Consider the following 25039-nt stretch of genomic DNA (forward strand, 5'->3'; position numbering starts at 1 on the left):
CAAGTGCAACAATGCTTCAGGCCATGTCATTCACCATGAAAGGAAAGTGTCATACGTTAAACACAATAGCCATACTGGGTGAGACCAGTGGTCCATCTAGCCCAGTATCCTGCTTCCAACAGTGGCCAATCCAGGTTACAAGCACCTGGCATAAACCCAATTAGTAGCAACATTCCATGCTACCAATCCCAGGGTAAGCAGTGGCTTCCCCCATGTCCATCTCACTAACGGACTATGGATTTTTCCTCCAGGAACTTGTCCAAACCTTTAACCGCTGTTAACACATGCTGTGGCAATGAGTTCCAGCGCCTATGTTTTCACTAAAATAGTTATTTCCTCAGTATTTCCTTGTAGTTTCAGTGGGTGGCCCCTGGTATTTGTACTTTTTGAAAGTGAAAAATCAATTCACTTTTACCCAATTCAACACCACTCAGGATTTTGTAGAACCTCAACCATATCCCCCCCCCCCCCCCCCCCCCCCCAGCTGTGTGTTTGCCAAGCTGACGAGCCCTAACCTCTTTAGCCTTTCCTCATATTGGAGAGTTCCATCCCCTTTATCATTTTGGTCGCTCTTTGAATCTTTTCTAATTCCGCTATATTTTGAGATACAGCGACCAGAACTGAACACAATACTAGAGGTTGCATCATGGAACAATACAGAAGCATAATACTCAGTTATTTTGCATCCCTTGCCTAATAATTCCTTGCATCCTGTTTGCTTTTTTGGCTCCCAACACACACTGGGCAGATTTCAGTGTGTTGTCTATAATGCCACTTAGATCATTTTCTTAAGTGCTGAGTCCTAAGATGGACCGTAGCATTACATAACTATGATTTGGATTATTCTTCCCAATGTGCATCACTTTGTATTTGTCCACATTAAATTTCATCTGCCATGTAAATGCCCAGTCTTTGTTTCCTAAGGTCTTCCTACAATTGCACAGTCTGCATGTGTTCTGACAACTTTGAATAGTTTTGTCATCTGCAAATTTAATCACTTCACTTGTTTCGATTTCCAGATCATTTCTAAATGCGTTAAATGTCACCAGTCCCTACGAAACTCCACTATTCACCCTCATCCATAAAGAAAAATGGCCATCCTATCCCATGACCTTTTAAATTTCTTAGGGATCTCATGAGGAACTTTAGCTTTCTAAAAATCTAAATAGGCTAGACCTACTAACTCACTTTTATCGACCTGTTTAGTTTTCAACTTTTTTTTATTGATGACAGTTCAGCAAGAATACATATCTAAAACATTTCCAGCTAATATGGTAAAATTCAAATATTCAGAGGACTAAACTCAGCCAATCAAAATTGTACAATCCATCAACCTTTTTTCCCTCCCCCTCCAATGTTTGAACTTTTGACAAAAACACATCAAAGGCTGGTCGACATCTGCCACATCTTATATACTAATGATATAATACAGTTTTATACTAATTTCCGTAGGCTCCTAGGTCTTCATACCATATTCCCACCTACCCTTCGTTTCCCCCCCCCCCCCACATCTATCTGCTAACTATATGTGTGTGAATAGTCTCCATATATTGCTTCTCTATATGGTTTTATTGACCTGTTTATTCACACTTTCAAAGAAATGAAGCAAATCGGTGAACCAAGACTCCTCTTGGCTGAACCCATGGCAGACTCTGTCCCATTAAACTATGTTTATTATAAAGAATAAAATTACAGAACACAGAATCTACTATTTTGCCTGGAACTGAAGTCAGGCTTACTGGTCCAATTTCCATCGCCTGGAACCCTTTAAAAAAAAAAAGAAAAAAAGATCGGCATTACATTGGCCACCCTCCAATCTTCAGGTACTTCAGATGATCTTAGGTTACAGATCACTAACAGATCAGCAATTTCAGGTTGGAGTTTTCAGTACCCTGGGGTGTATACCATCCGGTCCACTTGATTTATCACTAACTCGTTGATTTGGCTCAGTACATCTTTCAGGTTCACCGCAATTTTTGTTCCACCGCATCGTTGCTCTTGAAAACCATTTCCAATACAGGTACATCTCTTACATCTTCTTCCATAAAGACCAAAGTAAAGAATTCATTTGATCTCTCCGCTATGGCCTTGTCCTCTGAGTGTCTCTCTTGCTCCTTCATGATCTAGTGGTCCCACGAATTCCCTCACATGCTTCCCTGCTTCTGATGTTCATGAAAAAGCTGTTACTAGTGTCTCCATTTTCTTCATATTCTCTTTTAGCCCTCTTTATCAATGCTTTGCATCTAGTTTGGCAATGCTTATGTTGCTTATTTTCTTTATTCAAATCCTTTTTCCATTCTTTGAAGGATGTTCTTTTGAGCTCTAATAGCCTCTCACTTCATCTTTTAACCATGCTGTTTACTCTTCTTTCCACTTTTGTTAATACATGGAATACATCTGGGTCTGGGCTTCCATGATGGTATTTTTAAACATCCATACCTGATTTCAAGTCCTAACCTTTGCGGCCGATCTTTTTAGCTTCTTTTTAACCCATTTTTCCCATTTTGTCGTAGTCGCCCTTTCAAAAATTAATTGCTGCTACAGTAGATTTCCATATTGACTTCATGCCAGATAGCTCAAATTTGATCATTTTATGATTACTGCTTCCCAGCTGATCCAACTTCTCGTTTCATGGCCTGCGTTCCACTAAGGACTAGATCTAAAAATAGCTCCCCCTCTTGTTGATTCTTGGACCAGTTTCTCCAAGAAGCAGTCATTTATACCTAGGAATTTTACCTCCCTAATGTAATATTTATCCAGTCAATATTGGGGTAATTAAAATCACTATTATAATGCTGCCCAATCTGCCAGTTTTCCTAATTTCTGTAAACATTTCTTCACGTGTTTGTTCTGTCCTGGTGGACTGTAGTAGAGCCCCCACCAATAGACTCCTTCCCTTCATACATGGCATTTCTATCCACAAGGATTCCACACTGCTGTAAGTAGAATGTTTATTTAGACTGAATTCTAACATAAAGCATAACCTCCCCCTCCCCCCAAACTCCAATTTGATCCACTATCATTGTAATACAATTTGTACCCTGATAAGTGTCTCATCGATTGTCCGCCTTTCACTAGGTCTCTAAGAAGACTATTATATCCAACTCTCCCATCTTTTATTTTTTAATCTCCTAGCATTTGTATATAGACAAATCAAATTGTGTTTTTCCCTGCATCTACAAGCTGCTTTGAAGTTGACTGGGATAATTTGCATAGTTTACTCTGTTCTCCCATTAAACTGGTTTTCTTTCACCATTATTGAAACTTCTATATTGGGATTCCCTAAAGATCCCATTTCAATAGTATCCTTCAAGGATACTCCACACTGAACCATACACTCCTGGGCAATTATCTGCTTCTCCTCCCCCCCCCCTGCCCCCCCCCCAAAAAAAAAAATTATAGTTTAAAACTGCTCCATTTGCTTTTTAAATGTTAGTGCCAGCAGCCTGGTTCCATCCTGGCTAATGTCGAGTCCATCCTTTTGGAACAGGCTCCCCCTTTCCCAGAAATTTGCCCAGTTCATAACAAATCTAAATCCCTTATCCCTACACCATCCTCTCAACCACACATTGAGCCTTCAGAGCTCTGCCTGCCTCTTGGTTCCTGCTCATGAACAGGAAGCATTTCTGAAAATACTGCCCTGGAGTATCTGGATTTCACTTTCTACTTAAGAGCCTAGATTTGGTTTCCAGAACCTCCCCCTCCTACATTTTCCTGTCATTGGTACCCAACATGTATCAAGACAGCCTGCTCTTCCCCAGCACTATCTAAAAATCTAGGTGACGCATGAGAGCTGCCACATTCGCACCAGGCAGGCAACTGACCAGGTGATTCTCATGTTCACCAGCCAGCTATCTATATGCCTAATGACTTAACTACCTCATACAAAAATGCAGTACTCAGGCTCCAGACAGAATGTGGTCCAATGCACTGCACTCCAAGCCCCTAGTGGCACAGGAAAGGACAATCGTGGTGGGGGAGGGGGGAATAGGTACTGCCACTGCTCCTTTGGCCTAGGCCCCTACCTCCCTTGGTGACTGTGGGAACTGGTTAATTGCATGGCAAGGGCTGACTTTTTAGATCTTTGCTACAGCATTATAGGAGAACAGGGGCATTGGCTATAGCTTTTGGGTGAATTTCAAGTTAGGGATTGAATTCTTCTGTTATTTTGATCCTATTTTTAATGAAATGAAAATAAACTGTAAAAGCAGGATCCAAATAATGCAGGATCTTCCTGACTAGTGATTTTAAAGGATTTGATTTAAAGCAAGTGTACCCTGCTCAAGTCCAAGCTCCAAAAGCCACAGAAATTCCTCCTGAACCCGAAGCAAAACCAGTGATAATGGAATTCAAAAAGGCGGATCCATAGTAGGACCGTTATACTGAGCTCTTTGATTTGCCAACATCATCTTAGTCCATCAAGCTTCCTATAGCAGGGATTATAACTCGCCACCTGCAGAATTCCCTTTGTATCAATACAATGGGTTTGGAACATATGTTCAGTGATACTTGCCCAGGACCCAGTGATTATGAAGGAAGGTACAGACACTAGAACACGTTTTGATTGTTTTGATTATTTTAATTCTCATCTTAAACTTAATGTTGCAGTCTGCATTGACTTATAGAATGTGGAAGAGAACATAAAATGCTACTATTACAGCAGCAACTCAAGAGTACAGATTTCAGAGGACTAGAATCAGACTAGGGCAGTTATTTTCTGCCAGCTACAGAAGGAATGATTGCAGTGCTTAAGATACGATGACATTACATTGATCCACAGTCAGCAATGACTAGCTTTTTGCTAGTCTTGCCACTGCTTGATCCATAGCTCTCCATTTTTTTAACGATGTCTATTCCTTCCACAACACTGCCGAATACCACATGCTTTCCATCCAACCTAAAAGGGAAATAAAAATGTTATAAATGGCTTTAATGCCTAATTATTTTAATGTAATATAGTGCTGAATTTAGGAAACAAAAAGGTACCGTTATACCTTACATGGAAACCCCTAACACTAGCTACAACAGTTTCTCAACTATTGGGGTTTACTATTATGACCCCCAATGATACACATACACACCAGACATCAGCAATATTCGTTGGCGAAGCGCCAAAAAAAAATTCTAAAATATTGGTATGCCAGGTTAACAAAATGGAGTTAGGCGTAGGTTAGGGTCTAAAACCACACGGTACATGCCCTGTTTTCTAACAGTTTCACACTGGAGAGTGGTCCCTGGAGTCTATCCACCTTCCTTTGTGTGGGGTTAAAGCTACTTTAACATAGCATGTAATTTAAGAGCTTGTATGCCAGCCTATTGCTGCAGTCCAAACAAGCCTGTCACTGGGCCACATACTACATTATTAACAAGGAAGAACAGAACCAGATTAAGAATTTAGGTATCAAGTATGAAATGAACTACTGGGAAAATGACTTAATACATCGTTTTCAAAATGTATTTCTCCTAGTCCATAGCCCAGTTATGGCCCTAAACATACATTATTTCTTGAACAAGGACAACTTATTACACAAGGGAAAGTATTTTTTGTTCTAAATTAAGACACTACATAAAACTATGCAAAAACATTCAGGAATTTCAATATAGTATTAAAATCATAAACCCATAGTATTAAAATCATAAATCAAAGTTACACCTATAGTTTTGTGTAGACCAACATATCAGCAAATTCAACTAATCAAGGTGAATGAACACTTATTGCATTTTATGTACATTAAGGAGAAATTAGGTCTTATCTGGTAAGTTTTTCCATTAGTCCTTCCCACTATTCCAGAACCTATGGGATAGATGTATGAAATCAACCAACAGAGGTGGAGAGAACAAAACTGAGCTGAAGCACACAGTCCAGCTCCTCAAAAGCTTTCTGAAAATCTAGACACTACATCAACCAGCTCACCTTTATTCACACCTTCAAAGAAATGAAGCTAATAGATGAGGCCAGACTTCCCTTGGTTGAAACCATGCTGACTGTCCCATTAAACCATGTCTATGTGTTCTGTAATTTTATTCTTTATAATAGTTTCTATTATTTTACCCGGTACAGATGTCAGGCTTACCAGTCTAATTTCCCGGATCATACCAGAACTCAAAAAAAAAAAAAAGGCGTTATATTGGCCACCCTCCAATCTTCAGGTACTACAGACAATTTTAATGACAGGTTACAGATTGCTAACAGCAGATCAGCAGTTTCATTGAGTTCTTTCAGTACCCTTGGATGCATGCCATCCCGTCCAGGTGATTTACTCCTCTAATTTGTTGATTTGGCTCAGTACGTCTTCCAGGTTCACCAAGATTATTCAGTTCCTCTGCACCATCACCTTTGAACACGTAGATCTCTTACATCTACCATAAAGACCGAAGTAAATAATTCAGTCTCTCTGCTATGGCCTTGTCGTCCCCAAGTGCCCCATTTGCTCTTTCATGATCTAACAGTCCCACGGATTCACTCGCAGGCTTTCTGCTTCTGATATACCTGAAAAAGTTGTTTACTTTGAGTTTTTGCCTCTGCAGCAATTTTCTCTTCATATTTTTAGCCTTCTTTATCAATGCTTTGCATCTAACTTGCCAGTTGCTTCTTATTTTCTTCATTCGGGTCCCTTTTTTGATTTTTTGAAGGTTATTCTTTTGGGCTCCAATAGCATCTTTCACTTCAGCTTTTAACCATGCTGGCTGTCATTTTCTCTTCTTTCCACCATTTTAAGTGCATGGAATGCATCTGCTCTGGGCTTCTTAGATGGTATATTTAAATATCCATGCTTAATATCCTAACCTTTGCAGGCGATCCTTTTAGCTTTTTAACCTTTTTCCTCATTTTATCACAGTCACCCTTTCGAAAATTATACAGTAGATTTCCTTTGTTGCTTCACTCCAGATAGTAGCTCAAACTTGACTATGTTATGATCACTGTTTCACAGCAGATCTAACAGTTACCTCTCATGCTATGCCCTGTATTCCACGAGGGACTAGATCTAAAATGGCTCCCGCTCATGTCGGTTCCAGTACCAGTTGCTCCAAGCAGCAGTATATTGCATCTAGAAATTTTATTTCCCTGGCGCTCCCTGATGTAACATTATCCAGTTAATATTGGGATAATTGAAAATCACCATTATAATGTTACTCAATTTACCAGCTTTCCTAATTTCTGTAAACATTTTTTCATCTGTTTGTTCTGTCCTGACGGACGGTAGTACAGCCCTACCAGAATACTCTTTCCTTTCACACAGAACTTCTATCCACAAGGATTCCATGCCGTTTCAGGTACAATATTTGACTCAATTCCCTCCAACATATAGCACAAGCCCCCTCCAATTTGATTCACTATCATTGCGATATAATTTGTACCCTGTTAACATTGGTTGTGTTCCTTACAGTAACATTGATTGTCCTCCTTCCATCAAGTACTCTGAAATGCCTATTATATCTACCTCATTTAGTGCTACATACTCTAAACTCTCCCATCTTATTTTTTTAGGCTTCTAGCATTTGCATACAAGCACTTCAAATTGTGTTTTTTCCTTGCAATCTACAAGCAGCTTAGAAGTTATGTGCATCCTTTACCCTGCTTTCTCCTTAAACACTCCGAAACTCCTGAAGACATCCTCCCACCAGAGGGAGAGAAGAGTGGACCATCCTTGCATCACTGCAAAGCTCTAGAGGCACTGGGCGCTCTGAGAGGACAACTTCCTGTCTGCACAAAAGGAAAATTGGCATGCCTGAAAACAGGACTTCTGACCATATTGCTGGCAACCAGGCCGGTACCATCTGCTGTCTCAAAGTCGCGATCAAGAACCCCCCCCCCCCCCCTGAAGATGGATGACAAGAGGCTTTTAGCTTATCCTCCAGCAAACGCTGCAGCTTAGTCCCCCCCCCCCCCCCCAAGTTCTTCCACCAAGTTACTGAAATCTTCTCCAAACTGCCACTTGCCCGACAAGGGCAGTCTATCCAGATATGACTGATGATGCATCTGCTGCCTAATGCCACAACCAGAATTGCGTGACAGCCAAAGACACACTGGGGGTAGTAAATAACATGCAATAGCATCTGCCAAACAGGCCCAGCCCCACTTCCAGTTGGGTGTTATGGTACCTGTCTTGTATTGCAGACTGCTGATGCCACTTCAGGCATGCTCTTGCTACAAATGATCTGTACACTTACTTGAAGGTCCAAAGAGGCCACTTCAAAGATTCGTTTCAGCAAGCCTATCTTCCTATCCTGTAGATCTTTTAAGCAATGCCCTCTTTCCACCGGCAAGGTAGTCTTGTCAGCGCTGTAACCAGAGAGCCCACCCTGGGAAGCTGCAATTTCTCTCTCTCCTCTAGAGCAAACAGAGGACAGCCATGGCTCTTCCCACTCTCTGCCCTGCATATGGTGAGGCCCATTCTGCTGTAATCAGGTTCTGAACATCTACATGCATCAGGAAGACCTTAGAAGGACCTCTAAGCCTCATGATCAAAGAAGCTGAAAGTCCCAACGCCAAATCAAAATATTCCTCAATGGAAAACTCTGCCAGTGCTTCAGAAATAAGAGTCCTGAACACCTCTTATGAAAACAACCTCAGTACTTTCAGATCACCCCCCCCCCCTTCCTTTACTAGCCCGTTTTTACGGGCTCAACGGCTAGTAAGAACATAACAGCCACACTGGATCAGACCAATGATCCATCTAGTCCAGTATCTAGTGGCCAATCCAGGTCACAAGTACCTGGAAGAAACCCAAATAAGTAGCAACATTCCATGCTACTAATCCCAGGCAAGCAGTGGCTTCCTCCATGACTATCAACAACAGATTATAGATTTTTCCTCCAGGAACTTGTCCAAATGTTTTAAAACCTAGATATGTTAACTGCTATTACCACATCCTCCGTCAACAAGTTCCAGAACTTAACTATTCTTTAAGTCAAAAAAGATTTCCTCCTATTTGCTTTAAAAGTATTCCCATGTAATTTCATTGAGTGACCCTTGGTCTCTGCACTTTTTGAAAGTAAAAAATTGATTTGTTTTTACCCTTCTACACCACTCAGGATTTTGTAGACTTCAATCATATCCCCCCTCCCCTCTCTTTTCCAAGCTGAAGAGCCTTAACCTCTTTGTAAGCCTTTCCTCATATGGAAGGCGTTTCATCCCTTTTATCATTTTGGTCGCTCTCTGAACCCTTTCTAATTCCACTATATCTTTTTGAGATACAGCAACTAGAACTAAATGCAATATTCAAGGTGAGTTCACACCATGGAGCAATAGAAGCATTATAATATTCTTGGACTTGTTTGCATCCTTTTCTTAGTAATTCCTAGCATCCCATTTGCTTTTTTGGCTGCTGCCACACACTGGACAGATGATTTCAGCGTATTGTCTACAATGCCAACTAGATCTTTTCTTGGGTGCTAACTCCTAAGGTGTACCCTAGCATCAGGTAACTGATTTAGATTATTCTTCCCAATGTGCATCACTTTGCATTTGTCCACATTAAATTCCATCTGCCATTTGGATGCCCAGCCGAGATTTTTCAGTTCCTCCTAATGGTCACCCTTGAAATCCATTTCTGGCACAGGTGGATCATACATCTTCTTCCGTAAAGACCAAAGCAAAAAATTAATTCAATCTCTCCACTACGGTCTTACCCCTTTTTGCTCCTTCATGATATAATGGTCCCACACATTCCCTCACAGGCTTTCTGCTTCTGACGTACCAGAAAAAGGTGTAAATATGAGTTTGTCTGCGGCAAGTTTTTCTTCATATTCTTTTAGCCTTCTTTATCAATGCTTTGCATCTGACTTGACAGTGCTTAATGTTGCTCTCTGCTCAGTTCTGTATCTCCACCTGCTGGTTGATGGACAACTATCCGACAGGTTCTGGAAAAGTGGGAAGCTACGTAATGGAAAGATTATTTTCCCATGTTTACAGTCTACTCACCAACTGGTCTGCACAGTACAGATAAAGAACTGGGAACCATTCGTGTTGGGGCCAGCATTAGCCATGGACAGGATTCCAGGGCCAGTGTGTTTCAGAGTGAAATTCTCATCTTCAAACTTTGTTCCATAAATTGACTTGCCACCAGTTCCATTGTGGTTTGTGAAATCGCCACCCTGTACAGAAAAACAACTTGTCACATTAAATGCTCCTACAGTCAGCTTCTTGCAGCAACAGCAGACAGTGAAGTTGTTAAATATTAGGTAAAACAGCTAAGCAGAATCAAGTCTAGTACTTCAATTAAATCAATTAAATTGCTCTAGCATTACAGGTAACCTAAATATTAGCAATGGAATAATTTCTAAACCCAAGCAACATTAAGAGATCAAAGTATACTATGTACTGTTTTTGAGACAATGTTAAACTATTTCTTTATAAATAAAGTTACTGGACAGCTGCATAAACTACCTCAAACGATTAAAAATAAATATTTGCATGGGAATGAAGGAAAACCATTTAATAAAGAACCAAAGTCAAATTATATCAGTACTACTACTACTACTCTTATCTGGCAAAAGATTGCCCAAGTCACCCCATACTCCCTTACCTGGCACATAAAATCCTTGATTACTCTGTGGAAACAAGAATTTTTGTAACCATAACCCTTCTCATGAGTACAAAGTTTCAAGAAGTTTTCTGCCAAAGAAATGTATATAAAGTTAGATAACAGTTTATAAAGCAAATAAATCAACAAGAAGTTGTATGACTAGCATTTTAGATTTTGACTCTTGTATACATCATATTATTTTAGACTTCAAAATGCATTAAATTAGGAGTTTCACTGATCTACACAATGCTCTATCAACATGAAAGAATGACCCCCCCCCCTCCCAAAAAGAAGTCTTAACTGCCTAAGTTTTCACACCCCTCATCTCAATACTCTGGAACCCCATTCTGCAGCAACACCAACAAGCCATTTAGAGTAATTTTATCCACTTTGCAAAGGATGATTCAGCTTTGCCTATTAGCAGAATAAATCAAGTTTTCAGGTTGGACTGCCACATTTTCTACGATTAAGGCCTTGACTGACCGGGCCACTTGGACATTCATCTTCTTGATGAACCATTCTGCACCATCATTTTTCTCTCCATCTTCCTGCTGCCACCACTATACTATAATTTAGGAAATGTGTTAGCTTAGATAAGGGTCACAAAGCCCAGCTTTGGGACTTTAGGGAATAATAGAAGGGATGAAGAGTTCCAAGCTCGAGTCTACCCTAAGCCTGTGGATAACAGATCACCCTGGAATCACACTCCATGTCCATTTTGCTTCAGAGGTACTTAGCCCAAAAGGGGAGGTGACTGCACATAACAGCAGAGACACCGGTGTTTTGCCAGTGCAGGAATTTTGTTTTCTAGCTAGACAATGCATGACAAACCAGGAAAGACTAATGTATTTGGTAGACTTTAAACCTCTCTTCTCTCATAATGCTGCTGTCATGCAGTGCCTGACTCATACCCAGAAAAACCAGCAATGCCCACCTGCAGGTACACCTTATTCCCAACTGTCTGGCAATTCTTTGGAATTTCAAATTGTCTGAAATGAGCTGCGGATGTCTGGAAATATTTGGCTATTTGGCTGCTCCTGTGAAATGGGGGTCAGGGATAAAGAGACAGGACGAAAACTATACAAAGGTTATGTCCACTCCAGAACTAAGGGCCTTCATCAATTCATTAGACTAGAATTACAGGCAGCCTCCAAATTGACAGGTGTCGAAGTCAACAGAAGGAAGAACAGAAGATTACTGGAGAGCATAAGCAGCAACCAAACATAACATGAGGAAGGAGAAGATGAGGCAGCACAATTAGAATATTCTTGGGCAACAGACCCATAACCATAATGTGTTAGCATGTTAAGTACTGAGGTGGTTAAGATAACTCAATTCATATCTGTAGAATATATATATATATAGATATATATATTAATTCATAATCTGTAATTGGCTTCTAATAAACTCCTGGTACCAGAGAAGAACTTTTTGTTCGTGCTGTAGGAAGAGTCATTTCTGTATCTGTGCCCCATTTCTCAGGTTTCTCAGAACATTAACAAGGTGATGGTCAGTGTTGTATACCAATCATCACTCAGCACGTCATCAAAAACTTCCACTTTGTATCTTAGATCACAAAACCTCCCCCCACCCCACCCCCCCGATGTGTGTAGCGCTTCTATCCTCAGCACACTCTAACGCTGCACACCATATGGCTCTTCAGAGACGTCCTGTTTTCCACCCTCCCATAGAGGCCAGGTTTGTAGAATGATCTCAAAACTGAACAGTGAACATTTACCCAGCCTCAGCAGAAACTTATAGTTCTTTAGAAGTCTTACGCCTTAGTGACATACTCAGCAATTTCCTTAACCCCTTGGCTCAGCCTGTGTCACCAAGACACAGGCTGTCCCTAATAACCCGACAGTGCCTCATGGGATGGCAAGAAAAAAAAACATTAAAATTTTACAGCTTATCCCTAATCTGTACTTTAACTATCCCAGAGTTTTCAGTAGTTCATAATCTACATCCAGAAAATGTTTAGATATATTTTAAACATATAATTCATTTCATACAAAAGAAACCTGCTTTCCAGCATTTGAATTCTCTCTCAACTACTGAGACTGGACACAGATGGGCTCTGTTTACCTTATGGTCCCTTATTGCAATTGTTGGAAACCAATGCAAATCAGTTTCCTATGACACAGGCCAAGTTAAGATTTAGCTTTATTCTTATATGCTGAATACTTCTAACACTGTTTTGCACTAAACGTGAAGTTTTGTACAGATCACGTGCAACTAACATCTTGAAAAAAAAAAAATTCACAGCAGAAAAAGGTACAAGATGAAAATGTTTGCAAGGCATTGTTAGAGATCAAATTGTAGGTTTTTACTTGATTAACTTAGCTGTTGTAGCTTCTTCATGAGCATGAACCTGAACTGAGATGTGGTCCAAAACCTTAAGACTGGAGGATCCTTAATAGAATTTAGAAGTAGCACATAAGATATTTGAGATACCTACTCCTAACATTGACTCCATTCAGTATCCTGCAGGCTTGCGGTTTCCCTTTAATTTCAGATTTTGTAAAAAGAAAGTTTACTAAAAACAAGTTACAAGTTTTAATCCTGTCAGATGTTCCGTATTTTCCAGAACGATTGTTTTACACTTCACTTATCTCTTTGAAATAAGATGCCATTTTACTTCTTTAACTTTCTCCTACAAAATTTCACAAACCATTGCATATTTGGCCAGCTTCATGTAACTCATTTTGTACTGTTTTGACAAAAAGAGATAGCACTTAAAAGCTTACAAAATACATTACTCACCTGTAGCAGATGTTTTCCCAAGGACAGCAAGCCCAAGTATTCTCACAGCTGAGGGACATCATCTGAAGGAGCCTGGTGCAGATACTGACTAGCAAGATTAATGTAGAAGTTTCTAGCAGCGTCCCACCGCACATGCACTGGTGCCTTCCCACTCGGCATGCGAGCGTGGCTCCCTCAGTCATGTAAAATAGCTAAAGAATACAACTCCAAGAGGAAGTGGGAGGATAGGTGAGAATACTTGGCCTGCTATCCTTGAAAAACACCTGCTACAGCTGAGTAACTTCACTTTCTCCAAGAATAAGCAGGCCAGATGTATTCTCAAGGCTGGGAATCCCAAGTTACCAGGCTCACTGAAAACAATGCTAGGATAATAGGGACTTGAAATGTCAAGGCCTCAAAAATTAACTTGAAACTATTTACATACTAGTTGTGAAGGTGCAAACTGGAACCAAACAAAACTGGGCCTAGGGGATGAGCTGGATTCTAGAAACTAAAATTCTTCAGGAATGCCTGTCCAAACTAGTTGTAATAAAAGGTATCCTGCTCAAAGCAGTAATGAGATGTGAATGTGTGTACATATGACCATGTCGCAGCTTTGCAATCTCCTCTATGGAGGCTGACTTCAAATGAGCTACTATATAGCTGACATTATGAGCCTTGGTATGACCCACTATCTAGAGTGAGCCCAGCCTGGGCATAAATGAGGGAGATGCAATCTGCTAGCCAATGGCTACCCCCATCCATTTTGGGTCAAAATAAAAAAAGATGGGTGGACTGTATGGGCTTTAGTCAGCTCCAGATTGAAGGCTAAGGCTGGCTTGCAATCTAAGATATATGCAGTACACTCGCCAGGTTGGTAGAACGACAGATTAAGATGGAACTCAAACACTAACTTAGGAAGGAAATTAGGGTGCGGAGAACTACTCTATTATGGTAAAACTTAGTATAAGGGGGATCAGCTACTAGGGCCTGAAGCTCACTGACTGAGCTAAAGTGGCCGCCATCAAAAACACAACTTCAAGTCAAATTCTTCAGATCACAGGAATCAAGTGGCTCAAAAGGAGCCATCATCAGCAGGGTGAGGACAACGGTGAGATCCCACAACACAGAGGTCTGACAGGGGGCTTTGTCAGTAGCAAAGCTCTCATGAAGCGACTAGAGGCTGTACAGAGAGCAGCTTACCTCCTACATGATAAGCACTAATTGCACTTAGATGAACTCTTACAGAGTTAGTTTTCAAACCAGACACAGAAGTGCAGGAGGTATTCAAGCAATATTTTTGTAGGGCAAGTGAGATAATCTAAGATCTTGCCCTTACACCAGACAGCAAGCCTCCTCCATTTAAATAAGTAACACCTTTCAGTGAAGTTTTTCCTGCAAGCCAGCAAAATGTGGGAGACACCCTCCGGCAAATCTAAGGATTCAAATTCTATGCTCTAAGCTTCCAAGCCATGAGGACATGGGATTGGAGACTGGGATGCAGAAGGAATCCCAATCTCCATGATCTTTGGAGGACAACTCCAGAAGAGGAAACCAGATCTGCCTCAGCCAGTAAGGTGCGATTAGGATCATAGTTCGCATTTTGCTTAAGTTTCAGCAAAGTCTTCTCTATGAGAGGTATTGGAACATATGCATATAGAAGAGCCCCCCCCCCCCCCCCCCCCCATGTAAGAGAAAGGCATCCATTAATCTGCCATGTGATCTCAGCCTGGAACAGAACTGGGGACTTTTGTCGAGATGAGTGGAAAGTGATCCACTGAGGGAGGGGGGGGGGGGGGTGCCCCACTCTCGGAAGATCTTGCAGGCTATGCCCATGTTGAAACGCCACTCGTGCAGTTGCAAAACCCTGCTCAGTCTGTCTGCCAGACAGTTGTCCTTTCCTGCTAGTTTTGTGGCTTGGAGGGCCATTCCATGAAAGATGGCCCTCTGCCACATCTCTACTGCTTCCTGACACAAGGGGTAGGATCCTGTATCCCCTTGCTTGTTCACATAGAACAAGTGCTGCCATACTGGGACAGACTGAAGGTCCATCAAACCCATTATCCTGTTTCCAACAGTGGCCAATCCAGGTCACAAGTACCTAGCAAGATGCCAAAACAGTAAAACAGATTTTATGCTGCTTATCCTAGAAATAAACAGTGGATTTTCCCCAAGTCCATCTTAACAATGGCTTATGGACTCTTTTTTAGGAAGTTATCCAAACCCTTTTTTAAACCCTGATAAGTTAACTGCTTTTACCACGCTCTGGCAATTCTATTGTGAAACTTAGTATAAGGTGGATCAGCTACTTGGGCCTGAAGCTTACTGACTCTGAGCTAAAGTGGCAGCCACCACACGTTGAGTGAAGACATTTTTTCTGATTTGTTTTAAATTTATTATTTAATAACTTCATTGTGTGCCCCCTAGACCTAATGTTTTTGAAAAGAGTAAGCAATTCACGTCCACTCATTTTATAGACCTCATATGGCTATGGGGAGATATGAGAAGAAATGGCTCTCTTCCCAAAGCTGAAGGGCCCTACCACTTTTCCTAACAGGGAAGTCTTCCCATCTCTATCATTTTTGTTGCCCTTTTCTGTACCATTTCTAATTCTACTATATCTTTTTTGAGATGCGGTAACCAGAACTGCACACAGTATTCGAGGTGTGGTCGCACCATGAAGTGATACAAAGGCAAAACATTCTCATTTTTGCTTTCCATTCCTTTCCTAATACCTAACATTCTATTTGCTTTCTTAGCCACCGCTGTACACTGAGTAGAGGGTTTCAAAGTATCATCGATGGCACCTAGATCCTTTTCCTGGTTGGTGATTCCTAATGTGGAACCTTGCATCACGGAGCTATAGTTGGGTTCCTCTTTCCCACATGTATCACTTTGCACATGCTCACATTAAAATGTCATCTGCCATTTGGATGCCCAGTCTCATAAGGTCGTCTTGCAATTTTTCACAATCCTCTTGCAATTTAATAACTTTGAATAACTTTGTGTCATCAACAAATTTAATTAGCTCACTAGATATTCCCATCTCTAGATCATTTATAAATATGTTACAAAGCAGCGGTCCCAGCACAGACCCCTGTAGAACACCACTTAGAACACTACCTCCTATCCCATGACTCTCTAATTTCCTCTGGAGTCTTTCATGAAGTACTTTGTCAAATGCCTTTTGAAAATCCAGATACACAATATGAACCAGCTCACCTTTATCCACATGTTTGTTCACCCCTTCAAAGAAATGTAGTAGATTGGTGAGGCAAGGTTTTCCTTCACTAAATCCATGTTGGCTTTGTCTCATTAATACATGCTTATGTATATGCTCTGTAATTTGTTTTCTTTATAATAGTCTATTTGTCTGGCACCAATGTCAGGCTCACCAGTCTATTTCCTGGATCACCTCTGAAACTCTTTTTAAAAATTGGAATCACATTGCCCACCCTCCAATCTTCCGGTACCATGCTTGATTTTAAAGATAAATTACATATAACTCTTCAATCTGTCAAATTGCCCCATTACACTACAACCTGGTCATCGTTTCAGAATTTGGTCCTGTAACCTATGGAAGCCACTGCTTGCCCTGGGATTGGTAGCACAGAATGGAGCTACTAATTGGGTTTCTACCAGGTACTTGTGACCTGGATTAGCCCCTGCTGGAAGCAGGATACTGAGCTAAACGGACCACTGGTCTGACCTTATGGCTATTCTTATGTTCATTCCAAATGGCCCTCAGCGCAAAGAGGTTGATAACAGAGATCTGTTTACTGAGCAGATCAAGTTCCTTGGGTGTGAAGCCCATCCACATGAGCTCCCCATCCCAGGTTGGATGCATCTGTTAGCACCTTCTAAGAAGGTGGAATTTGGAATGGTAGTCCCACAGTCAAATTCGTTTAAACTGTCCTCCAGAGAAGGGCACAAATCAACTCTGGAGGAATCTGGACTACATCCGCTAGATTCTCAGAGACAACTGGGAAGCTAGGGTCCACTGGTCCTCACTCAAACAAACAAACAGTCCAAGAGCGTGACAAGCACTTTGAGGCCATGTGGCTCATCAATTTCAACATTTGCCAAGCTGTGATCTGCTTGCTGCTTCAGACCTGCGAGGTGAGTGTTGTCAAAGTCTACTCTCTTGTGAAGAAAAGCCCAAGCCTGCAATGTATCGAGCAGGGCTCCTATGTACTCCAATCTCTGAACTTGGAGAAGGTTGGACTTGGAGTTACTAGGGTTTGTCATAAACTACCCCAACACCTGAATAGTTAGGCGCACTGTTGCTCACTACTGTGATGTGCTCAACCAGCTAATCATCCAGATAGGGAAACACATATACTCAGTCTGTGCAAACAAGCTGCAACTACCGCTAGACACTTGGTGAATACCCTGGGAGCCAACGTGAGGCCAAATGGCAGAACACAATACTGGCAGTGGTGTTTCCGTAATCGGAATCTGAGATACCGACTCAGCTGGGAGTATCAAAACGTAGGTATAGGAATCCTTTAAGTCTACAAAGCAAAGCCAATCTTTTCCTGAATCAAGGGGAGAAGGATGCCCAAGGAAATCATCCTGAACTTTTCTCTGACCAGGAAATTTGTTCAGGACCCTTAGGCCTAGAAGGGGACTAAATCCCTCCGTTTTCTTGAGCACAAAAGTTTCTTCCCTAGTGGCACAGGTTCAACCACACTGGTCTGTACAAGGGTGGATATTTCCTCTACAAGTACCTGCTTGTGCCAAGAGCTGATGAATACTCTTGGTGGGCAATTTGGTGGTCTTTTGACACCAATACAGGACGTAATCGAAACAACTTTGAAAAACGCACCGGTTGGAGGTTACAAGGGGCCACCTGTACTGGAAAGAATTCAGTCCCCCCTACCTGTAAGGTGTCCAGGATAGTTACTTTGAGTGTAGCTATGCTCTCCTGGAGTCAGTCAAAAGCTCACTCCTTGCTTCGACTGGAGAACTAGCTGGGGACTTCTGAAATCGGGACTAGCGATGCCGTGAACACCGTCACGTTATGAGATCAGTGACCTACTCCACCATGTCCCCCAAAAGATTATCTCCTTGGCAAGGTACCCCCACCAACCTCTCCAGAACCGCTGGTTCTAGGTCAGCGACATGCAGCCATGAGTCTGAGCATCCCTACATCCATGGCGGAGAATCTGGATACAATATTGAAGAATCATATGTCCCTGGCCAGATACTTCCTACTTACTGTGACCTGCTCCTGTGGGAGAAAAGCTGCAAGACTTAGCGTACTGTGAAGCAAAGATAGCAAGTAAAGGCTCGTGTAGAGCTGGTAGGACTGAATGCGAGCAATAAGCAGAGGCCTGAAAAGTTTTCCCTCCATACGAGTCCAGTGTCAGAGTCTCTCTACCTGGAACAGCAGAGGCATGAGTCCTGGAGCTCCTAGCTCATTTGAGGGCGGATTCAACATTGAGTGGTGAGGCAGTTATGCCCTATCAAATACAGGAGCTTTCTGGATATAATACTGCATATCCACCTTCTTAGGTGCGACCTGCACTGAGGGGAGATTCTAAGTTTTTCATCAGTGTATCTTTAAGGATAGGGTGCAATGGTACTGTGACTCCCTTCCTTAGGTGGCAACTCATTCCAGAACAGATAACATCTTTGCCCTGAGCTCATCCTCTGTCTCCAATTCAAAGGGGATAGTAGATATCTCCTTGACAAAACTGGTGAAAGACCCTCAGGTGGAGAGATTTACATCTCTTGAAGTGGGAAGAGATCAGAAGGTACCTCATAAGACTCCTCCGAGAAGTAATGAAGGACATCTTTCAGACCGGACTGAGTGAAAAGTATACCTGCCTCAGCTAAGTGGAACCATGCCCATGCCCTGAAGAGCACCAAGGTTCAGCCCTACCTTCAGACTCCAGGACATCGAGTGTGGTACTGCATGTATCAATGTTGACATTGACATCCTTTGAGGTGCTGGGGATTTCTCCACAGGTATGGATGGTGCCTCAGAAAGAATCGGGCTGATCTGCAGTTGGCACAAGTGCCCTCGATTCCTGAGCGTATTGCAACTGCAGCATCTGTGCCAGCTTCTTCCTGCGCATGGCGCGGAACCACTCAACGAAGGAAAGCATCGGCAAAGGCAAGGGAGCTGGGAGATAGTGTCTGTGCTAACTGGAAGCGAGAATCTGGCTGCTCAGAGACTTGCACTCTAGCACCTCTGCGATGCCAGTGTCCCACAGCTCCCATAACCGTACATCGATGAGAAACAATGCTTATACTTCTTGGGCTTCTCCCAATGCTCATCATGGTCCTTTGGTGCTGACGAGGATGAACCCATTTGCGACCTCTGTCTCAGGTCCAATGCTGACCAGTCCCAAGGCCTACTATCAGCACCCAAGGCTGAGAGAGATGGAGACCTCCTCGATGCTGGTGCACTCTAAGTGACAGTTGAAGTCTTAGCAGCCATCAAGTCAGATGCCAATGGCGATGGACCAGCCTTTGAGAAGTCAAAAAATGTCACTCCTACTGGACCTGCCATGCCCACCCCCCATGTCCTCACCTGCATTTGCAAACAAAGAACAAGGTTCAGGCTCATGGTCAGGCCCGATGCACCAAGAGTGCAGGTTAATCACAGAAATCACCTGATTACACCGGGCACACCTATGAAGCCACTGGGGGTCTTGGACATCAAGACAAGAATCCTGGCCAAATTAAGCTCAACTGTGAACTGTAAAAGGGGCAGCATTCAAATTGAGGTTGATGCTTAGGCCTAAAGGGGCCTAGCAACTCAACGAACAGGAAAGCAAACGAAGAGCCATAAAAATTAAAGGGTAACAGAATAAAATAACGAGGAAGGAAAAATAATCACAAAAGGGACAGAAATACCTGCACAGGAAGGCACTGAGAATCAGAGAAAGATGCACAGAGAGGAAAACACGATGACACGTCCTCCCTGTTCTGTGGGAAAAAGGAAGACTAAGGGACCCTTGCTTGCACATCAGGCGGGAAGGCACCAGCATATGCATGGTGGGACACTAATAGAAAATTCTGCATTAATCTCACCAGTCAGCATCTGCACCAGGCTCTGTCAAATGACCTCACCCAGCTGTGAGAATACAACTGGCCTGCCTTTCCTTGAAGAAAGTGGTAATTACTTGCATAAAGTGATTCAAATGCCCACCATAATTTGATATGTATTAGATTACAACGAGCCCACTTGTGTCCAAGAATACAATAATGAACAGAAACAAACAAGCATAAGGTAGGGAGTTGCACGGGAACAGAAATCTAACCTGTCCCCGCCCGTCCCCATGGGGAAGCTAACCCGTCCACGCCTCAGTGATTTCCTCCATTCCAGCCCCCGGCCTGCCCTGCCCTTGCCATGCCGCAATCACCTTGACCCCCCCTCCCAAGAAAGCCAGATTCTATAAGCAGTAAAAATACTAGTAAAAGTAACAATTTCTTCCATATTTTAAATACAAAATTAATATACACATATCCATGAACAGCATGTCCCCCTCTCCTCTCCATCCCCTTCTATCCCATGTGCTGTACTTGTGCTCTATTTCCACTTTTCCCTTCCCAATCTTTTTTTCTCCCTCTTCCCTGCACCGACCCACACTCCTTCCACCCTTTTTTACCAAGGAGGTTAGATAAAATAGGAGAAAAAGGTGAGGTGAGTCTATCTAGCCCGTTATGAAGGCTAAAGCCAATAGGCAGAGACTGACACCACATTGGTTCACCCAAAACAATAGCAAACGCTATTGAAAATAGCAAAAAGATGAGAAATAAGGGACTTTTATAACAAATAAATTATTCTATTTCCTCTGTGTACATTCGAACGCACAAGCCAGCATGTTTGAAAATCTGAGATTATATAAAGATTCCACCAACAATAAAGAACTACAACGTGGATGCTGCAGCTCATAGGTTTGCTTGCTTTGAGTGCACAGGGATCCGGCTGCATGAGGAAGGGGAAACAGATAACAGTACCTTCCTTCCCACATATTCCAGACCTCCCCTCAAGCCTTGAGTGCCCTCCCGGCACATACCTCAAGCCACATCTCTTTAAAATGGCTGCCAAGACTTCCAGCAGTGGCTATGCAAGACTTCAGCGAAAGTCTCACGAGGCTGCCACTGGAAGTCTCGGCAGCAAGAGAGTCAGAAGAAGTGAGCAAGATAGACGGGGGATCTTTCCTGCCCCGAAGAATCCACTAGACCACCAGGGTGACTTTAGTTATGTGCCGGGAGGGCAACCAGCAGCTCAAGGGAGGAGAGGCAATTCCACAGGGATCCCCGCAAGACCTAGGTCCATTCCCACAGGATCCTTGTAGTACCCACGAGAATCCCATCATCCCCGCTCCCGTGCAGCTCTCTAATAAGGTATTAAGCAGAATGTGTTATACATTAGGTACATTAATTGTATAAATGTTTTCAGCCAGAAAGCTCCCTCACCTAAGAAATGATTTATAAGTCAGATTTTATGACTAGGATGCCAGGTTTTCAAATATTATGACATTTTGGAGAATGCAATATTTTTGTATATGTAGTAAAACAAGAACAAACCTGCTGTCTTTGGGACCACATCAGGCCTCAGCTGTAAAAAGAGGAAAGTTGCATATCAGTTACCAAAGCTACTATCCCAATTGGTTACTAATCATGCTAAACACATATCCACTTAATTTTTTTTTTAAGATCAATAAAATGCTCAACCCCCCCCCCCCCCCCAAAACAGTTCCCAAACCTAGCCTGGGAGACCCCCCAGCCAGTTGGGCTTTTCAGGCTATTCAATGAACATTATACAAATCTTATACACATTTATAGTAGATATCCTTAGAACTTGGTGTAGGTACTTCAAGCCCACTTTTAGACATTTCCAAATATTGAACAGGGACTGAAGCAGACTAAACTACCTGTATTTAACTCAAATTTGTAATAAACATCTCTGAACTATACATTTATACAAGGGCTCAAATCTCAGGTGCCAAGTCAACATGGTGACTAAACATTTGGACGTGGCACCTAGATTTTGCCAGCATAATATATGGCAGTGAGAAGGTAAGAGTCAGCAGCAGGCTCTCCTCAGCACCTCCACTGGTATATACATACATGCAATTCTACCCCCCATCCCCGGAACCAGGCCCAGGCCCACTGCTAATCACAAGCAGAAGGAAAGGAGAGTAGCTACAAGTCAGGCAGGCACTTGGCGCTTAATGTAAAATATGAACAGTGTTCAAATTGTATATTCAGTGCCAAAGCAGATGATGTGGCCCAATGCACAGCTGCTCTCCTTTACTCTACTTGCAATCCTCACCAGTCTGGAGCCATTTTTTCTTTGGGGGAGGGGGGGGGGGAAGAAAGGGGGAGAGCGCTGGGTTTGTGCACATGAATGAAGTGTGGAAGAGATGAAGCCAGAACTGGGGGCCTGTGAGCTGCAGCGGTAGAGAGAGCAAGCTGTGTGTCTTATGTGCTGCAGAGGACAGAGCTGAAAGTCTGTGCTGGGGTGGTATGTGCAGGTGGAGGGAACAGAACAAATCCTCCTCCCTATGAGTTTCTAACCCCCGGTTTGGACTTGGCTATGGCTGGAATATTAGAGTTAAAGGAATTTGAAAGACAACCCTGAACACATTTGATCAGCCACAGAAGCAGAATACCTGAGCAGATAAGAGATTTGAATGACATCTAAACTGAAGGCACTGAGTGCGCAAGACAAGTCCAAATGGACCTTAAAAGTTATGTAGAGAGTGTTGCATGTACTGCTAATGCCATAAGGCCCAAGCCAGCATCTGCTGTTTGCTTTTCTGCTATTACAGATAGAGGTGCTGATCCTGTTCTGGGAAGCAAGCTTTTGCTCTAATCGTGTCTACCAGAGATTCCAATTTCAATGGGATCAGACCGGATTTGTCATTTTATGAGTCGTTGAGACTCCACCACCCAGATGATTGCATTCAATGATTTTATGATAGATATACTCTTGACTATTTTCCCAAAAACAGAAACATGTGCACCCTCAGTTTACATACTCATGGCCAGACATTTTGTCTAGATGCTAGGCCAAAGGCCAATATATAATACCAGAGGTGATATTTCCCCATCACAAACCTAGGATACTTCCTGCGACTCCTATGTGAATGTAATTTTCTTTCAGATCCAGTAAGCACACCCACATTATGCAAAAAGATTTAAGATGCCTAGGGAAAACATCTTGAACTTTTGAGACATTATTCCAGGCCCTTAGGTGCAGGAGGAGAGACCCCTCATTTTCTTTGTGATCAGGAAATATTTAGAATAAATACCACTCTATTTCTCCTAGGGGTCTGTTTACAAAGCAGTACTAGTGGCTGATCATGTGCTAGTGCTGACACAGCCCATTCAAAGTGAATGGGCCGTGTCGGCACTAGTGCATAGACAGCTGTTAACACTGGTTAGTAAACCGGAGTGCTAATGTATGGTTTTGATTGAATTTTTTGGTCTCAAGAGGAAGTTTTAAAGAAAACTTCTCCAGATGCTAAGATTTTGGTGACAATGTTGACACACTTAGTGGATCCTCATCCACTTGGCCTTCTTAAAAGCACATTCATAAGCCCAGTATCCTGTTTCCAGCAATGGCCAAACCAAGTCACAAGCATCTGTCAGGATTCCAAAACAGATTTCAAGATACTTATCTCAGGGGAAAAGCAGTTCCTACCTTATTGATGGTTTATGCACTTTTTCTCCAGAACTCATTCAAACATTTTCCTAAACCCAGCTACACTAAGCTTTTACATCAGAATTTTCAGAGCTTAATTAAGCACCGAGTGAAAAGATTCAGAGTTTTAAATGATTATTCGCAACTTCATTGTGTCCCCTAGTCTTTTTACTTTGAAAGAGTAAACAGTTTCACATTGCATATGTTCCACTCCACTCATTTTATAGACATCTACTTCCTTCTCCAACTTTAATGGAATCTCTGCCATTTCCCCTAATACTGAATAGGGGGTCTGAGGGGAGGCCTGTTGACAATTTTCCCAACTAGAGCAGTCCTCAGATTCATGAGTATCCTCAGGCCTGTTCAGATTCATAAATGTTCGAGAGGTACAAGTATATAACTAGCCAGTAGCAAATTCTAAAGATCCCTTGTCTGTTGAGGCCTAGACTCCAATACACTCCCAGTCTTCCACTAAAGGTTCCTACCAAGATGAACATTGTAACAGGTGGTATGCATGCCTTTTAATGCCTTGGCATCACGGACTCCAGGATTAGCTGAACCTCCTTTGGTATCTGCATTGATACAGCTTATGCTGGACTTTCTGGCACAGATTATGGGTTATTAGCATCTCCTGGACCTTGCTATCAAACTCAAAAGACTGCTGATGCCAATAATGCTTGGGGTGCATGCCCTTTTCCCTCAAGGAAACTAATTGCGAGGGCTCAAAGAAACATTTTACGTCATTCAAAGAAACATATTTACAATTATAGCACAGTTAAAAGTTGCACCTAATACCAAAACTTTAGTGCTGTATGACAAAATTTTTTTTCCTGTGTGCTGAAGTCCAACAAGAAACATCCAGAAAAATAGATATCACCCCCCCCCCACAACAACAACAACAAAATTCCATTCTTTCAATCTAAAGAAGAGATTTAAAAAAGCTTCCTTATCCTGTAGAAACACAAATGAAACCAGAAAAGTAACTCAAGAAATTACTTCCTCTGCAGAAGTCTCCAAAACTATCTGAAGAAATATCAACTTGTTCAGGTTTCTCCGAAGAGCTAGCACGCATCTAACTGGAAAATAACAGATTTTATTC

The 25039-nt window shown here is 42.2% G+C and overlaps 1 protein-coding gene across 1 annotated transcript in view; it reads right to left on the bottom strand.

The window, feature by feature from the left end:
* Positions 1-4554: 4554 nt before the first annotated feature.
* Positions 4555-25039, bottom strand: part of LOC115469264 (peptidyl-prolyl cis-trans isomerase-like) — a 39811-nt gene continuing 19326 nt past the window's right edge. Inside the window, exons 2-5 of the mRNA XM_030201739.1 lie at positions 21819-21849; positions 10530-10618; positions 9926-10098; positions 4555-4897 (exon numbers count right to left, since the gene is read on the bottom strand). Coding sequence (XP_030057599.1) covers positions 4765-4897; positions 9926-10098; positions 10530-10618; positions 21819-21849 — 426 coding nt within the window. The 3' untranslated portion in view covers positions 4555-4764. The remainder of the gene's footprint in view (positions 4898-9925; positions 10099-10529; positions 10619-21818; positions 21850-25039) is intronic.

This window comes from Microcaecilia unicolor, chromosome 4 (genome assembly GCF_901765095.1).
Source record: "Microcaecilia unicolor chromosome 4, aMicUni1.1, whole genome shotgun sequence".
NCBI classification, from domain to species: Eukaryota; Metazoa; Chordata; class Amphibia; order Gymnophiona; family Siphonopidae; genus Microcaecilia; species Microcaecilia unicolor.